The sequence below is a fragment of the Vipera ursinii genome (assembly GCF_947247035.1).
Source record: "Vipera ursinii genome assembly, chromosome: 3".
NCBI lineage: Eukaryota > Metazoa > Chordata > Lepidosauria > Squamata > Viperidae > Vipera > Vipera ursinii.
The window spans coordinates 161,516,797-161,529,333 of record NC_139516.1 but is presented as its reverse complement, the minus strand read 5'-3'; the positions used below and the strand labels follow the sequence as shown (position 1 = coordinate 161,529,333).

General features: G+C 38.0%; 1 protein-coding gene across 1 annotated transcript in view; it reads right to left on the bottom strand.

Annotated features, from left to right (window-relative positions):
- PIEZO2 (piezo type mechanosensitive ion channel component 2) overlaps positions 1 to 12,537 on the bottom strand; it is a gene marked incomplete at its 5' end in the record, with an annotated part of 205,718 nt that overhangs the window by 160,858 nt on the left and 32,323 nt on the right. The window contains one exon of the mRNA XM_083360729.1: positions 1,695 to 1,790. Coding sequence (XP_083216855.1) covers positions 1,695 to 1,790 — 96 coding nt within the window. The remainder of the gene's footprint in view (positions 1 to 1,694; positions 1,791 to 12,537) is intronic.

The following is a 12,537-nucleotide window of genomic DNA, read 5'->3' as shown; positions in this document are numbered from 1 at the left end:
TGAGGGAACGGTCCCCGCTGCCTTGGCCCTGGCCCAGAGACCCTCCTTCTGTGAGAGACCCCCAGATCTGTCCCACTCCTGCCCAGGCCCCCATAGGCACCCTTGATGCCAATGATGTAGAGCTGGCCATGACCACCCAGTAGGCCATACGCACTCCAGCTGCGCCCACCCAGTAGGCCGTGCCCACCCTGGTCATACTCACCCGGCCCCCCGAGGGCAACCACAATGCTGATGTGGCCCTCAATGAAATTGAGTTTGACACCCCTGCTCTATCCTTATTCTTCCATTTGCTCTCCCAATACTGCTTGTGTGTATTTCTCACTCATTTGTTTGATTCTCTTACTTAGACAGTCAAGCAAGAGAGACAAATAAATGATGGAGAAATACACACAAACAGTATTGGGAGAGAAAGCGACAGTTTTTCTCACTTTGTGAAGCTCCAGTGACGCATTATATTAGCAGTTGTACAAGGAACCTAATCATCCAATCAAATCATCATGGAGGGGAAAGGGCATGCCTACAGCAGCAAAAATGGCCAAAAGAAGCTGAATAAATGCCAGCCATATCACACACTGTGGATATTATCATCATATACATCTGATGTTAAGCAGATTCAGCTATGGGGTGGGGGTGAGAGAAAGGCTGCAACTTGAAGAAATATCCTTAAAGAATGATTAACAAGATATGTTCAAAGTAAAGTAAGAGAGAGATGTAAATATATTATAAATGTAAGTTCCCAATAGCTAAATTCACAGAAATTTAGCCTGGGAAACTTATTATGGATGAATGGAATGGTGTTTTACATGAAGGAATAGTTTTCCTTTCATCTGACTGAAATGATATTAAGTTTTATAAAACTTGTTTTTATTAAAACATTTTTCTGTTTAACAGAATTTAAAATTTAAGCCAGGTCTATTGTTTATAAATAAATTAACTATTGAAGACTAAGTCCCATTACTATTACTAGTATTATTACAACTAAGAGATAAGGAAGGCAAGAAAATATGCACACTAACATTCAACACACATAAGAAATCCAGACAGAATGGAAAATAGGTGAAGCATCTCTTGCCAGTAGAATAAATGGAACTGGAACGGAGGGAAAGAAAGAGAAAGATTCAGATTCTGCATTAGAAATAACTAAGAGAAGAGTCAAATGAAGCACATTACCTGGAGGCTTGTTATACAATTAAGCCAATATAGCATTGTCGAAAAATAAAACAGAAGTATATAGTAATAAAGGAAAAGAATTTAGGAATGCCCAAAATAATAGGAAGGAAAAACCTGGGCTGTTCCATACCTTCTTCTTCCAAAACTTCATGTAATAAATACTAGATAACCTGTGATCTGTTGAGTCATTGTTTCAACTGTGTCATCATTTCAGAGATATTTACTTACCTAAATAGAGCCCTCAATACTTCAATAAACTATGAAGCTCTTACCAAGTTTTGAGGAATTGATTGTCAAGAAATAGGTAGGAATGCGGGTATTATTTATTTATTTAATAAAATTTCTATGCTGCCCATCTCCCCCATAAGGCAACCCTGTATATATTATAAATATATTTACATTTTTCTTTCTTACTGTGGTGTCTTTCTGAGATTTATTTTAAAAAGGTCCTAGGAACAATTTCATTGTAACAGTGATTGCATCTATCTTAGTTTAAATACATCTGCCTGGAACATAATGCTTACCTTGCATTGTTATTTTCGTAGGTTCAGAAAACAGCGGAATGAGTAAGAGGTAGATGAGGTAGACAAATGAGATCCCATTGTAGCGGAATGCACATGCTGTAGAGAGAAGAGAGAAAGACAGATGAATATAGGTAACATTAGGGTAATATGATAGCACACTCTATGTTTGTGTGTGTGTGTGTGTGTGTGTGTGTATCATAGTCGCTACCAAATCTTCATATACTGTATAAATGAATGCATTTCTCTCTCTCTCTCTCTCTCTCTCTCTCTCTCTCTCTCTCTCTCTGTGTGTGTGTGTGTGTGTGTGTATGTATGTGTGTGCGTATGCGAGTGTGTGTGCATGTGTGTGCATAGTAAATAACTTTTGGGAGCCGGTGAACATATTTGGAATTCTAAAAACATGTCAGAACCTTTAGTAGAGCATTTGATTCATATAAAGGTTATCACAGGAAACATGGCCTCTGAGAGAACACCCACGACAAGAAGGCATTGCTCTACCTCCTGAAGATTCAACCTATCAGCCTAGTCAAACTTTGTCACTGGGCTGTAGCCAACCATCTTTTTATTACTTAAACATATCTAATATTTTTTGGGATATGGCAGAAAAATTAAAGATTATACTAGGAGCCTGTTAGGTTTAAATTTAAAATACTCCTTAAAACAGCAGTCCCCAACCTTTCCAGTTTGGCAGCCCGGTACAGGGGAAGGGAGGGAAAGAGGGGACGGTTCTCTGTGAGTGGTGCCATGTATAAGTGCCCACCACTTACGCAAGTGGAGCTTCATGAGGATGAGCACCCTGCATTCATGTGAGTGAAGCTTTGCACACAAGCGCAAGCGCCCAGTGTTTGCACAAGTAGAAATGCACGTGAGTGCAAGCGCCCGCCACTTGCGCAGCCCAGTTCCAAATGGACCAAGGCACAGGAGAGGGCTGTGGCCCAGGGGTTGGGGACCCCTGCTTTAAAGAATAAAAGTAGAGTGGGTTTATGATTCAGCCAAAAGATGATTTAGCTCACTTTTATGATTTAGCTCAGTTTGATGCTAGAAGTCTTCTATTATAGTTCTAGATTTTTCTCATCAAAAAAACCGGAAGAAAAAAATGAAATTAATTCATTAGTTCATTAATTCAATTTCTATAGCCATCCATCTCAGACAATGACTCCGGGTGGCTTATAATTCAAGAAAAATATTACAATTAAGACACCAAAATCATTTTAAAACAATAAAAAAATTAAAAAATGCAAACATCCAAAATAAACATACATAAAAGCTGAGATATTTGACCAGTTAACAATACAGCCAGGAAATGGGACTCTTGACACATTCAGCATCCCAAGCTCAGGAACAGTCAGGATTTAAGGCCTTACAAAAGGCTAATAGGGTTGGGGGCCATTCTAATCTCTGAGGGGAGGATATTCCATACAGCAGGGCCCATCTTCTAGTCCCTGCCAGCTGACACTCTTTGGCTGATGGGATCTGCAGCATGCCCATTCTGCTAGATTGAGTTGGACAGGTAGAAACTCTTGGGAAAAGGTGATTCCCTCAGGTAACCCAATCCCTGGCCATGTAGGGCTTTAAAGGTGACAACCAGCACCTTGAATTGCAACCAGAAACCAATGCAGCTCATATAAAAGTGGTGTTATGTGTGACATATATCTGGCACCATTTACTACCCGCACAGCCACATTCTGCACCAGCTGAAATTTCTGAATGCTCTTCAAGGGCAACCCCAATTATATTACCTATCCAAGAAATTTAATGAAGTATTATGCTCAAGCCACTGTTTGTGGAACAGTTAAACACCATTTTGAACAAATCTGTTCATTAATACACACATTTTCAAACATTATTTATATGTATAAGTTCTTGTCCTTGAATATTTTCTTTTCACTGGCTACAGTATAATACTTGTTGAGGTAAAGCATGCCTATCCAGTGGGTCTGCAAGACAGGGGTCTCCAACCATGGCAACTTTACGACTTGTGGACTTCAACTCCCAGAATTCCTCAGCCAGCTGAAGTCCACAAGTCGTAAAGTTGTCAAGGTTGAGACCCCTGTTCTAAAACAAGGTTTCGTTAAATATCTGAGGATCACAACCTGGAGATGAGAAATCAACATTCAAAACCTTTATTATTTATAAAACATGATTCTGACATTCCAGTTGTTTTTATTCTTTTTTGCAAGCATCAGTAAAAAGCTTTGTAAAGATTCTTTATACACCTTTCTATTTAATAGCAACCTTTATTGTTTAAGAATCAGATAAAGTTTAATGACTTTTACAGAAGTGTATAAAAAGACACCATTTTGAAAAGTGAAGGAAAAAAGCTAATTTAATCCAACCATACTAACAAATAATGAGATCCACCATATTCAGCCTTTTCACATGAGATAAACTAATTGCAGGATTGTCAGCACAGGACTAGAGATTTTTATTTACTTGCCAAAAAAAAAAGAAAGCCATCCAATCAAATTTAAAAATATGTTAGTAGCTACAACTTTTCTTTGAAATTATTTATGACCAGAAAGTACTGTAGAGGTATCAAGTGAAAGCTTTAATCTTGTAAAAACCCATATTACAAGTTCACTTATCTCTTTCTTCTAATGAACCCTTTTTTTAAGAAAAGAAGAAGAATATAAGCAATTTTAATTGCTTTGTAAACCACTAGCTCTAAGGCCACAATGAACAACTTCTGTCCCTGCCAAACATCAAAATTGTGGACCTAAAGGAAGAATCGGGAATTACAGTATGGTCTTTTTAAACATTATCTAATTATATAGGAGCTATTTTATATGAGTTCCTCTCATGCAGCTGGGATTCCATTCCAATTAGACACGAATGGGCGCTATCACATATATTCCTAAAGCAGAATGACTCCTTGTCAAGGCGGTAGTCAATACCATTAAAAGAGTGCACATAATTTGGTCACAGTAACATTTGGAACATTTCAATTAGCAGCACACAATTGGAACCCCTCCCCGTCCAAATCCTTAACAAAAATCCCAGGAGATCTTCAAAGGTTACATTAAACCTTTATAATTTTTAATATGAGGGAAGGGAAAAAATATAACATACAGTATATCTCATGAGATAATATTTATTGAAATAATAACAGTATGATTTACATTAACTCCAATTTAGTTCTTGTTCTAGTCATGCCCATATGCTTATCCTAGTGCTATCTAATTTTGGGGATGGAGTTGCTGGCATAAGTTCAAAACCCTAAGGCAGTCATCAACCTAAAAAATTGTACCCCTCCAATTTGAATGAATATTTGACCCAGGCAGAAGCCATTTACAAAAAGCTACTCCATCTGATAACAATATTTTGAAAGACATCTTTGTAACAAAGACAGATGGCAACTTAGCTGTCTATCTGTATTAGCCTAAGCAGCCAAGAGAGCCCATTTATTCCTGATCAAATGTCTATTCTCCTTTCCCATGGGAATTTTCCTCAAATTGGCCAATTGAAACACAGAGACAGACTATGTTCTTCTAGGAAATCTTGTAAGAAGCAAGAACTTTAGCTATATATGTAAAACTTTCTCTACATATAAGCTAAATTATTCTTGTTCATGAAATTATTTTATCCAACAAGTCTAACAGCTGTTGCATACTTTTTATTAAGGTAGTCCTCAACTAAGAACTATTTGTTCAGTGACCATTTGAAATTACAATGGTGCTGAATGAAGGGACTTACAGTCCCTACCTGAAATTCTGACCATTGCAATGCCCTCACACTCATATGATCAAAATTTGGGAACTTGGCAGTGTGCCCACCTTTATGACTGCAATTCCTCCCACCTTTGGCTGGGAAGCCACAGCCAGCTAGGCCAACTGGTGTTAAAATCTACTGAGGACTGAGAGGCCTCTGCCAGCTAGTCCCAGCAGTGTTCAGGCCTTCCCCCTCACACTCTGAGCCTGGCCTTCTCCCTGCCCCACCATCCTCAGAAGGATCAGCTGGCTAGGTGCAGCAATGTACAGACTTCCTCTTCTCCCCAGTCCAAAAGGCTTGGCCTTCTCCCTGATCTACCATGTTTAGAAGGCCTCAGCCTGCTGGCCTAACGACATGTGGACCTCCTCCTCACCACTTCAGAGAAGCCTAGTCTTCTCCCTGGCCTACCTTGTCCAGGTCCACTTCCCTTTCCCTTTTTCCTGCAGTTGCTGACTGCAACAATGTGACGCCCAACAATGTGAGACTCAGCTAGAAATCTAGCAAAGACAATCTTCCTCAAGGCTAAAGAGGCAATTGTTCTCTAGGCTGGCCAGGAGCAGGAAGGCTTGTTTTCATATGGGTATCTTGTTTAACAACCACAATGACTAACAACCAAAATTCCAAGATCAGTTGTGGTCATAAGTCAAAGATTACTGTATTCTACATCATGTCCAACCGTCTAAACCAGGCATGTTTGGTTTGCCTGGGCTCCACCGAGTGAAGAGGAATGGTTTTGGGCCGCATATAAAATATATAATACAGTTGAGATGTGATCTTGCAGTGGAGGATATTGTTATCAATCCATTGCCTTTGGCAGATCACTCTCTGGTTGTCTTCTGGTTGTATGATCTCTCCCAAAAGAAAGATAGAAACTGTTTAATAGCCCTCTCGCCTTCAGGTACTTAATGTTCCCCTAGAGGCCCAGTGCGCTCCCTCAGGGAGGGTCTGCTCAGGGTTCCGCCGGTGAGAGATTGCCGGCGGGTGACACCCAGGGATAGGGCCTTCTCAGTGGGAGCGCCTGCCCTCTGGAACCAGCTGCCGGTGGAGCTGAGGACTGCCCCTGACCTCCGATCATTCCGCCGGGGCCTGAAGACCTGGCTCTTTGAGCTCCCGGGCCCAGGCTGAGGAGAAAATTTTAACTGGGGTTTTTAAGTGTACAGGGTGAATTTAATATTTTTTAACGGGTTTTTAACTTTTGTATGTTTTGACTTTTAATTCCCTGTAAACCGCCCTGAGTCCTCAGGGAAAGGGCGGTATATAAATGTAATAAAATAAATAAATAAATAAAAATAAAGAGAGCCTGGCGTTTTTTCCTAAGGGTTTGGTGGGTGGTCCAGCTGAGGCCTTAATTGCTGCCTGAAAAAGGGAAGGCTGTGGGACTTTGGATTGTATTGCCTCTTTGCAGCTTCTCCTGTGTACTGACCCTGGGGTGCAGCCATCTGATAAATGCTGTGAAGAATTTTTCCTTTCCTAGCCACAGCTGCCATGAGTTTAAAAAGATTTCCAGATTGTATACTGCTCTTGACTTCTAAAGTACTATATCCTCACATCTAGATAGCCCAAATACCCATGTCTATTCAGTCTTTGTAAGTATAGACACATCATGGCATCTGAACATCTTTTCCAAGGCATTCATGACTACTCTACTAAATCAGTCTGGTCTTCTTTACACATATTTTAGTCCCTTTTTTCCCACTGTGCTCCTTGACTCAGCAATCCTATGCATTTTTACCTATGAGAGTATTGTATCTGCATAATGCAGTTATTGATGTTCCTTGCTCCAATTTTAAAACCACACTCATTTTCTTCCAATTCTGATTTCCTTAATATACAATATATTCAGTATATAAGTTGAATAAATAATAAGAGGCGGTGGTGGTACATGCAGCCTTGTCCCACTCGTTTTCCAAACTGGGCCAGTCTATTTCATCATATTCTGTACTGTAGCTTTCTGTATCTAAGTTTCCTATGAGGACAGTGCCATGTTTGGGGCATCTCATGTCTTAATGATTTGTTTTTATATTCTTTGGCTTTCTCAATTATCCAGTGCAATAATGTCTTATGTTTGCATGCCTTTTCTAAAACCAGCTTGAATACCTGGCACCACTTTTTCCATGTACTGTAGGACTCTAATCTGCTTTGAGTGATTCTAAGCATTATTTTGCTAGCCTATGAAAATAAAAGTACCATGAATGTGCAGAAAAGCAGAAGTCCATAGGTTTATTGCAAATTGAAGCTCCCTACTAGAATCTGAACTACTCATGGTCAAAGAAAACTGGTGGTAGATTAGAGTCAACAGAATTCAAGGTGGGCTGGACTTAGATCTTCTGTGAATGCAAAGGGACTTGAGACTGATGATGCATTTGACCCCTCCCTTGCTTTAGTTTAGATTTCCATCCTTCTGAGATTGATAAAATGAGGACACAAAGTATTGGGGGTAGTATGCCAACATTGTAAAACTCTCAGAGAGGGCTGTAAAGCACTATGGAGGGGTACGTAAGTCTAAGTGCTATTGCTATTTACTTCTAGTTTCCTGCAAAAGACATCCATTGAAGACAATGGATTCACTTAACAACCATAAAAAAGACTTTTCACTTGGAACAACCATTGCAAAAAAAATGACTTTTTAAAACAATGCTTTTTTTTTCTTTTTACAACCTTGTAGTCCAGACATGTCAAATACAAGGCCTGGGGGCTGGATCCGGCCCATGAAGTGGTTTCATGTGGCCCACGAAGCCATCCTGGAAAGAGTGAGGGAATGGCCCCCACTGCCTTGGCCCTGGCCCAGAGACCCTCCTTCTGCCAGAGACACTCAGATCTGTCCCACTCCTGCCCAGGACCCATAGGCACCCTTGATGCGAACGATGTAGAGCTGGCCATGCCCACCCAGTAGGCCACACACACTCTAGCCACACCCACCCAGTAGGCCACACCCACCCTGGCCATACCCACCTGGCCCCTTGAGGGCAACTGCAATGCTGATGCGGCCCTCAATGAAATTGAGTTTGACACCCCTGCTGTAGTCCCTTAATTTAGGGTAGTTGGGATGACTGGATGGAGTTGAGCATTTACTGGCCAGATGCCTTTCCTGATGCCTACATGGAGTTCACAGATTTTTTTTTCTTTGTGCCCTAAGAGAGAAACATCTGCTACTACCTAGGATTTAACTCTCAACCTCCCAGGTGGGAGGGGAGTATCTTTACCATTAGGCCACCATGCCATTCCAATGCAATTAAATATCAAGGCATTAAAATAATGTCTGGGAGTAGGTAGCAAAAGGGAATAGGATGAAACAAAGTCATGAACCTAAAATTATGTATAAAAATCAATTTTATAAAAATGCAAATTTTAATTTGCATAAAACCTTGGTTTCTACAGTATATACTGTATGTAATTTCTTATAGTGAACAGATCCTGAGAAAGAGCAAAATAATGCATATCTTTGAAGTTTCTGATATGGAGATATGAATTCATCTATTAATGAAAAATAGAAGAATCTTTCCCTTTCCCATGATTAAGTATTGTGTCCAATAGCAAACTAAATACCATCCCTGGTGGTCATACTCCAGCAATACAACCAAATATTATTTTGAGATTACTCATATTTATATTATGAAAAGAGTCCAATTATGGCTAAGATTTACTTGGGATGTTTAATCAAGACTTGTTCATTCTCAGTTCAGCACTCTGGTGCAAAATCTCAGAAACCCTAGGTGGCAGTGTTTAACTATATCAGGATATATGGGCTTGTCCCAGAAAAATGAAACTGGCTCATTGCTTGCTATTTTAGAAAAGATTTCCATCTCTAAATATTATTATGGACTATTTCTTCATGCAGTGCACAAGTTATTGACTTTTCCAACAGAGCTGTGATTCCCTCCAGCTTAGACAGCTTTAAAAAATGAGATGGATCTATCATGATGACTATCTAGGTTCACAGGCTGGATGCCAGTTTGCTAGAGAGCAGCAGCAACAGAAGTTTTGCTCTTTGGCTGCCTTGCTTACAGATTCCAGTAGATATGTGGTTGGTTCTGGTGTGAAACAGAATCCCGAGTTATACAGGACTTCAATATGATCCAACAGTAATTTTCTTATAAACAAAAATAAGAAAGAATTTTCAGCATGGAACAGTATACAGGTAATTTTACATTTACTATTAAAACTGTTTGGTAAAGTCAGATGAATGAAAAATGCCTGTTGAGCAAGAACACATTTTCGCCGTTTGATCATGGTATAAATTCTCATCATTTTACTGGGCAAGCATAATTCAAGTTGAATTCATAAAACCGGATAACCAGTTTTAACATTTTAAAGCAGACTTCTGGGGCATCAGCAGCAGTATAAATCAGATTCCTCAGTGCCAAGATAAATGTACAGATATATAGATTTATAAATCTACAGATATCAGCCAATCCTGAAGTTTTGACATTTTCAATTTTCTGAACTTGCTTAGTACGTTTCACTATGAAGAATTCCATTGGTTTATTCAAATTCACAATTCCAAAACTGGCTTTTGAGCAGAATTTTTCAACACAGTTCATTCTAATAATACATTTAAACTGTCAAATATTCAGTGGGAAAAAATCCTGAGAATTTAAAACATTCTTTTACTAATGTACTCCATTCACCTATGAGGAATTCAGAGATGCAGTAACTGTAGATTATTTTAATTGTAATTGTAATTATAAGGCAGTAATTGTAGGCAAGAAAGTTTAATTTATGTTTATTATGTTAAACTTAATATAATTTATGTATGCAATATTTATGCCATTTTTTTCCTTCTGTTCAATCATGTTTTCTGAAACTGCCTAGGCATATAGTTTTCTTGACAAGATTTTTCAGTAGTGATTTGCCATTGTGTCTCTCCTAGGACTGAGAGAAAGTAACTACCTCAAGATCACCCAGCTGGGTTTGTGTTTACAGCAGAATTAGAACTCATAGTCTCTGGGTTTCTAGCCTAATGCCTTAACCATTACACCAAAATGGCTCTCCAATTATGTTAAGGGTTAAAGAATCTTACTGTGAGACAATGGATATGTACATAAAAGAAAGAAGAATGTGAATAAATCAATTTTTTTATTTCTTGTTACTGGAATTAATGTGGCTCAGATGTTAATTTAGCATATATATATATTTTTAATCTATTGTTGATTGATATCAGTTTTGCAGTTCTTATTATACTACCAAGTACCATTGTAAAAAAAAATCCCTCATATGAGATTTAAAATTAGGGCCTATAGGTCACAACCCAACCTATCCCAATGAGGTCCTCATATAACAATTGCATTTACATGTAACTATAAACTATAATTTGTGAAAAAAAATTGCTTATTGTTTGTAACCAACAATTAAGTAAGGTTCCTTTGAGAGAGCTCTCTACTTTTTTCTGTGTTATTATATTTCCCTGATAATTTGTTATGTTTCAAAACAAAGTGTCAAATTATCACTCAACTAAAATATTTATGAGCTTGATACAATTTATATTTGCACTCACAAGCAAAATAACAGAATGTAATTGCAGTACATGAGCTTATTGATTCAAGGAACAAGAGAAATACAACACCAACACCTCAATAACACCTATTAATCATAAAAACCAAGTAATAAATGAAGCAGTAAAAGTTATTACAAATGATAGTTCTTGGTTAATTAATTTCCACCAAGCAGGCTTTCTCTCAAAACATTTGCCTCTTTAGTAACATTAAAAAATAAAAAGAAGAAAGATTTCAAAGATTTTCTTTGCTGAAGTGTTCATGTAAGTCACTCAAAATGAACTTAAAAAAAACCAGGAACCATATCTAGAACCTAAAATACACAAAAGAAACAAACTCCCACTACTACTGCAAGTCAATTCCAAACTCAGTCCTCTAACACTAAGTTATAGAAATACACAAAGAATACTAGGAGATATTGAATTAGTTCATTTGTTCAATTATAGTTTGTATATTCACTCTGACTCTGCACTTATCTCTTCCAAAGACATAGCAAAATTTGAGCCCCTCATGTCTGAGTAAAAAAGTTGCAATCATGAAAAATGTCAGTTCAACTTTGATTAAAAAAAGAATGAAAGCCAATGAAAGCAAGATCAACTTTACTACAGTTCTACTGATGTTCATTTGGAAGCTTGAGTATATTTACAAATATTATGCCAACAAAGTTTACTGAATAGTGAAAACTGTACTGAGGAGAGTCAATGGCCATGGCAACCACAAAGCAAAACATACGGTATCTGCTGTATCTAAATTAAGGTATTTAAATTAGAAAATTGAACTGGTCTTAATAACAGCATAGACATGCATACACATATTACAATAATTTGATATTGGCAGCATGATTATTTCTACACAAAGCTAAAATGTGTTTATTTGAATAGTTCACTAAATCTACTGAAATGCAAATATTTATTATTTACTAAAATCAGTATGTGAATCATTCTCCATAAACTAGCAGTAGATAATTCTATATTTTATATTTTATAAAGGTAGTCCTCAATGTACAACCAGAACGGACTCCAAAATTTATGTTATTAAGTCAGTGGTGGGATTCAGCCAGTTCATACCACTTCAGCAGAACCGGTAGCTAATTTTTTGTTGGCCAGGCCCAGAATGGACTTCCGGAAGTGGCATCTACACAGAGAACCGGTTGTTCACATATTTGAATCCCACCACTGTATTAAGTGAAAAGTTTGTTAAGTGAGTTTTGCCTCATTTTACAACTTTTCTTGCCACTTTTGTTAAATGAATCACTGCACTGGTTAAATTAGTAAAATGGTTGTTACGTGAATCTGTTTTTCCCATTGACTTTGCTAGGGGATCACATGACTCTGGGACACTGCAACTAGCATAAATGTGAGTCAGTTGTCAAGCATCTGAATGTAAATAATGTGACCATGGGGAATGCTACAATGGTCATAAGAGTGAAAAATGATCATAAGTCAATTTTTCAGTGCAGTTGTAATTCCAGTGCAGTTATAAAAGAACTATTGTAAGTCAAGGACTACCTGTATTAGCCCAAATTTATTGGCATATATTGCTTATTTATTTCATTTATACTCTGAGTTAATCCCAAAGACTCTTGATAAGTTTCAGAAGAATAAAGCCATGATACAATAAGATCCACAAACCCTTAAACACAC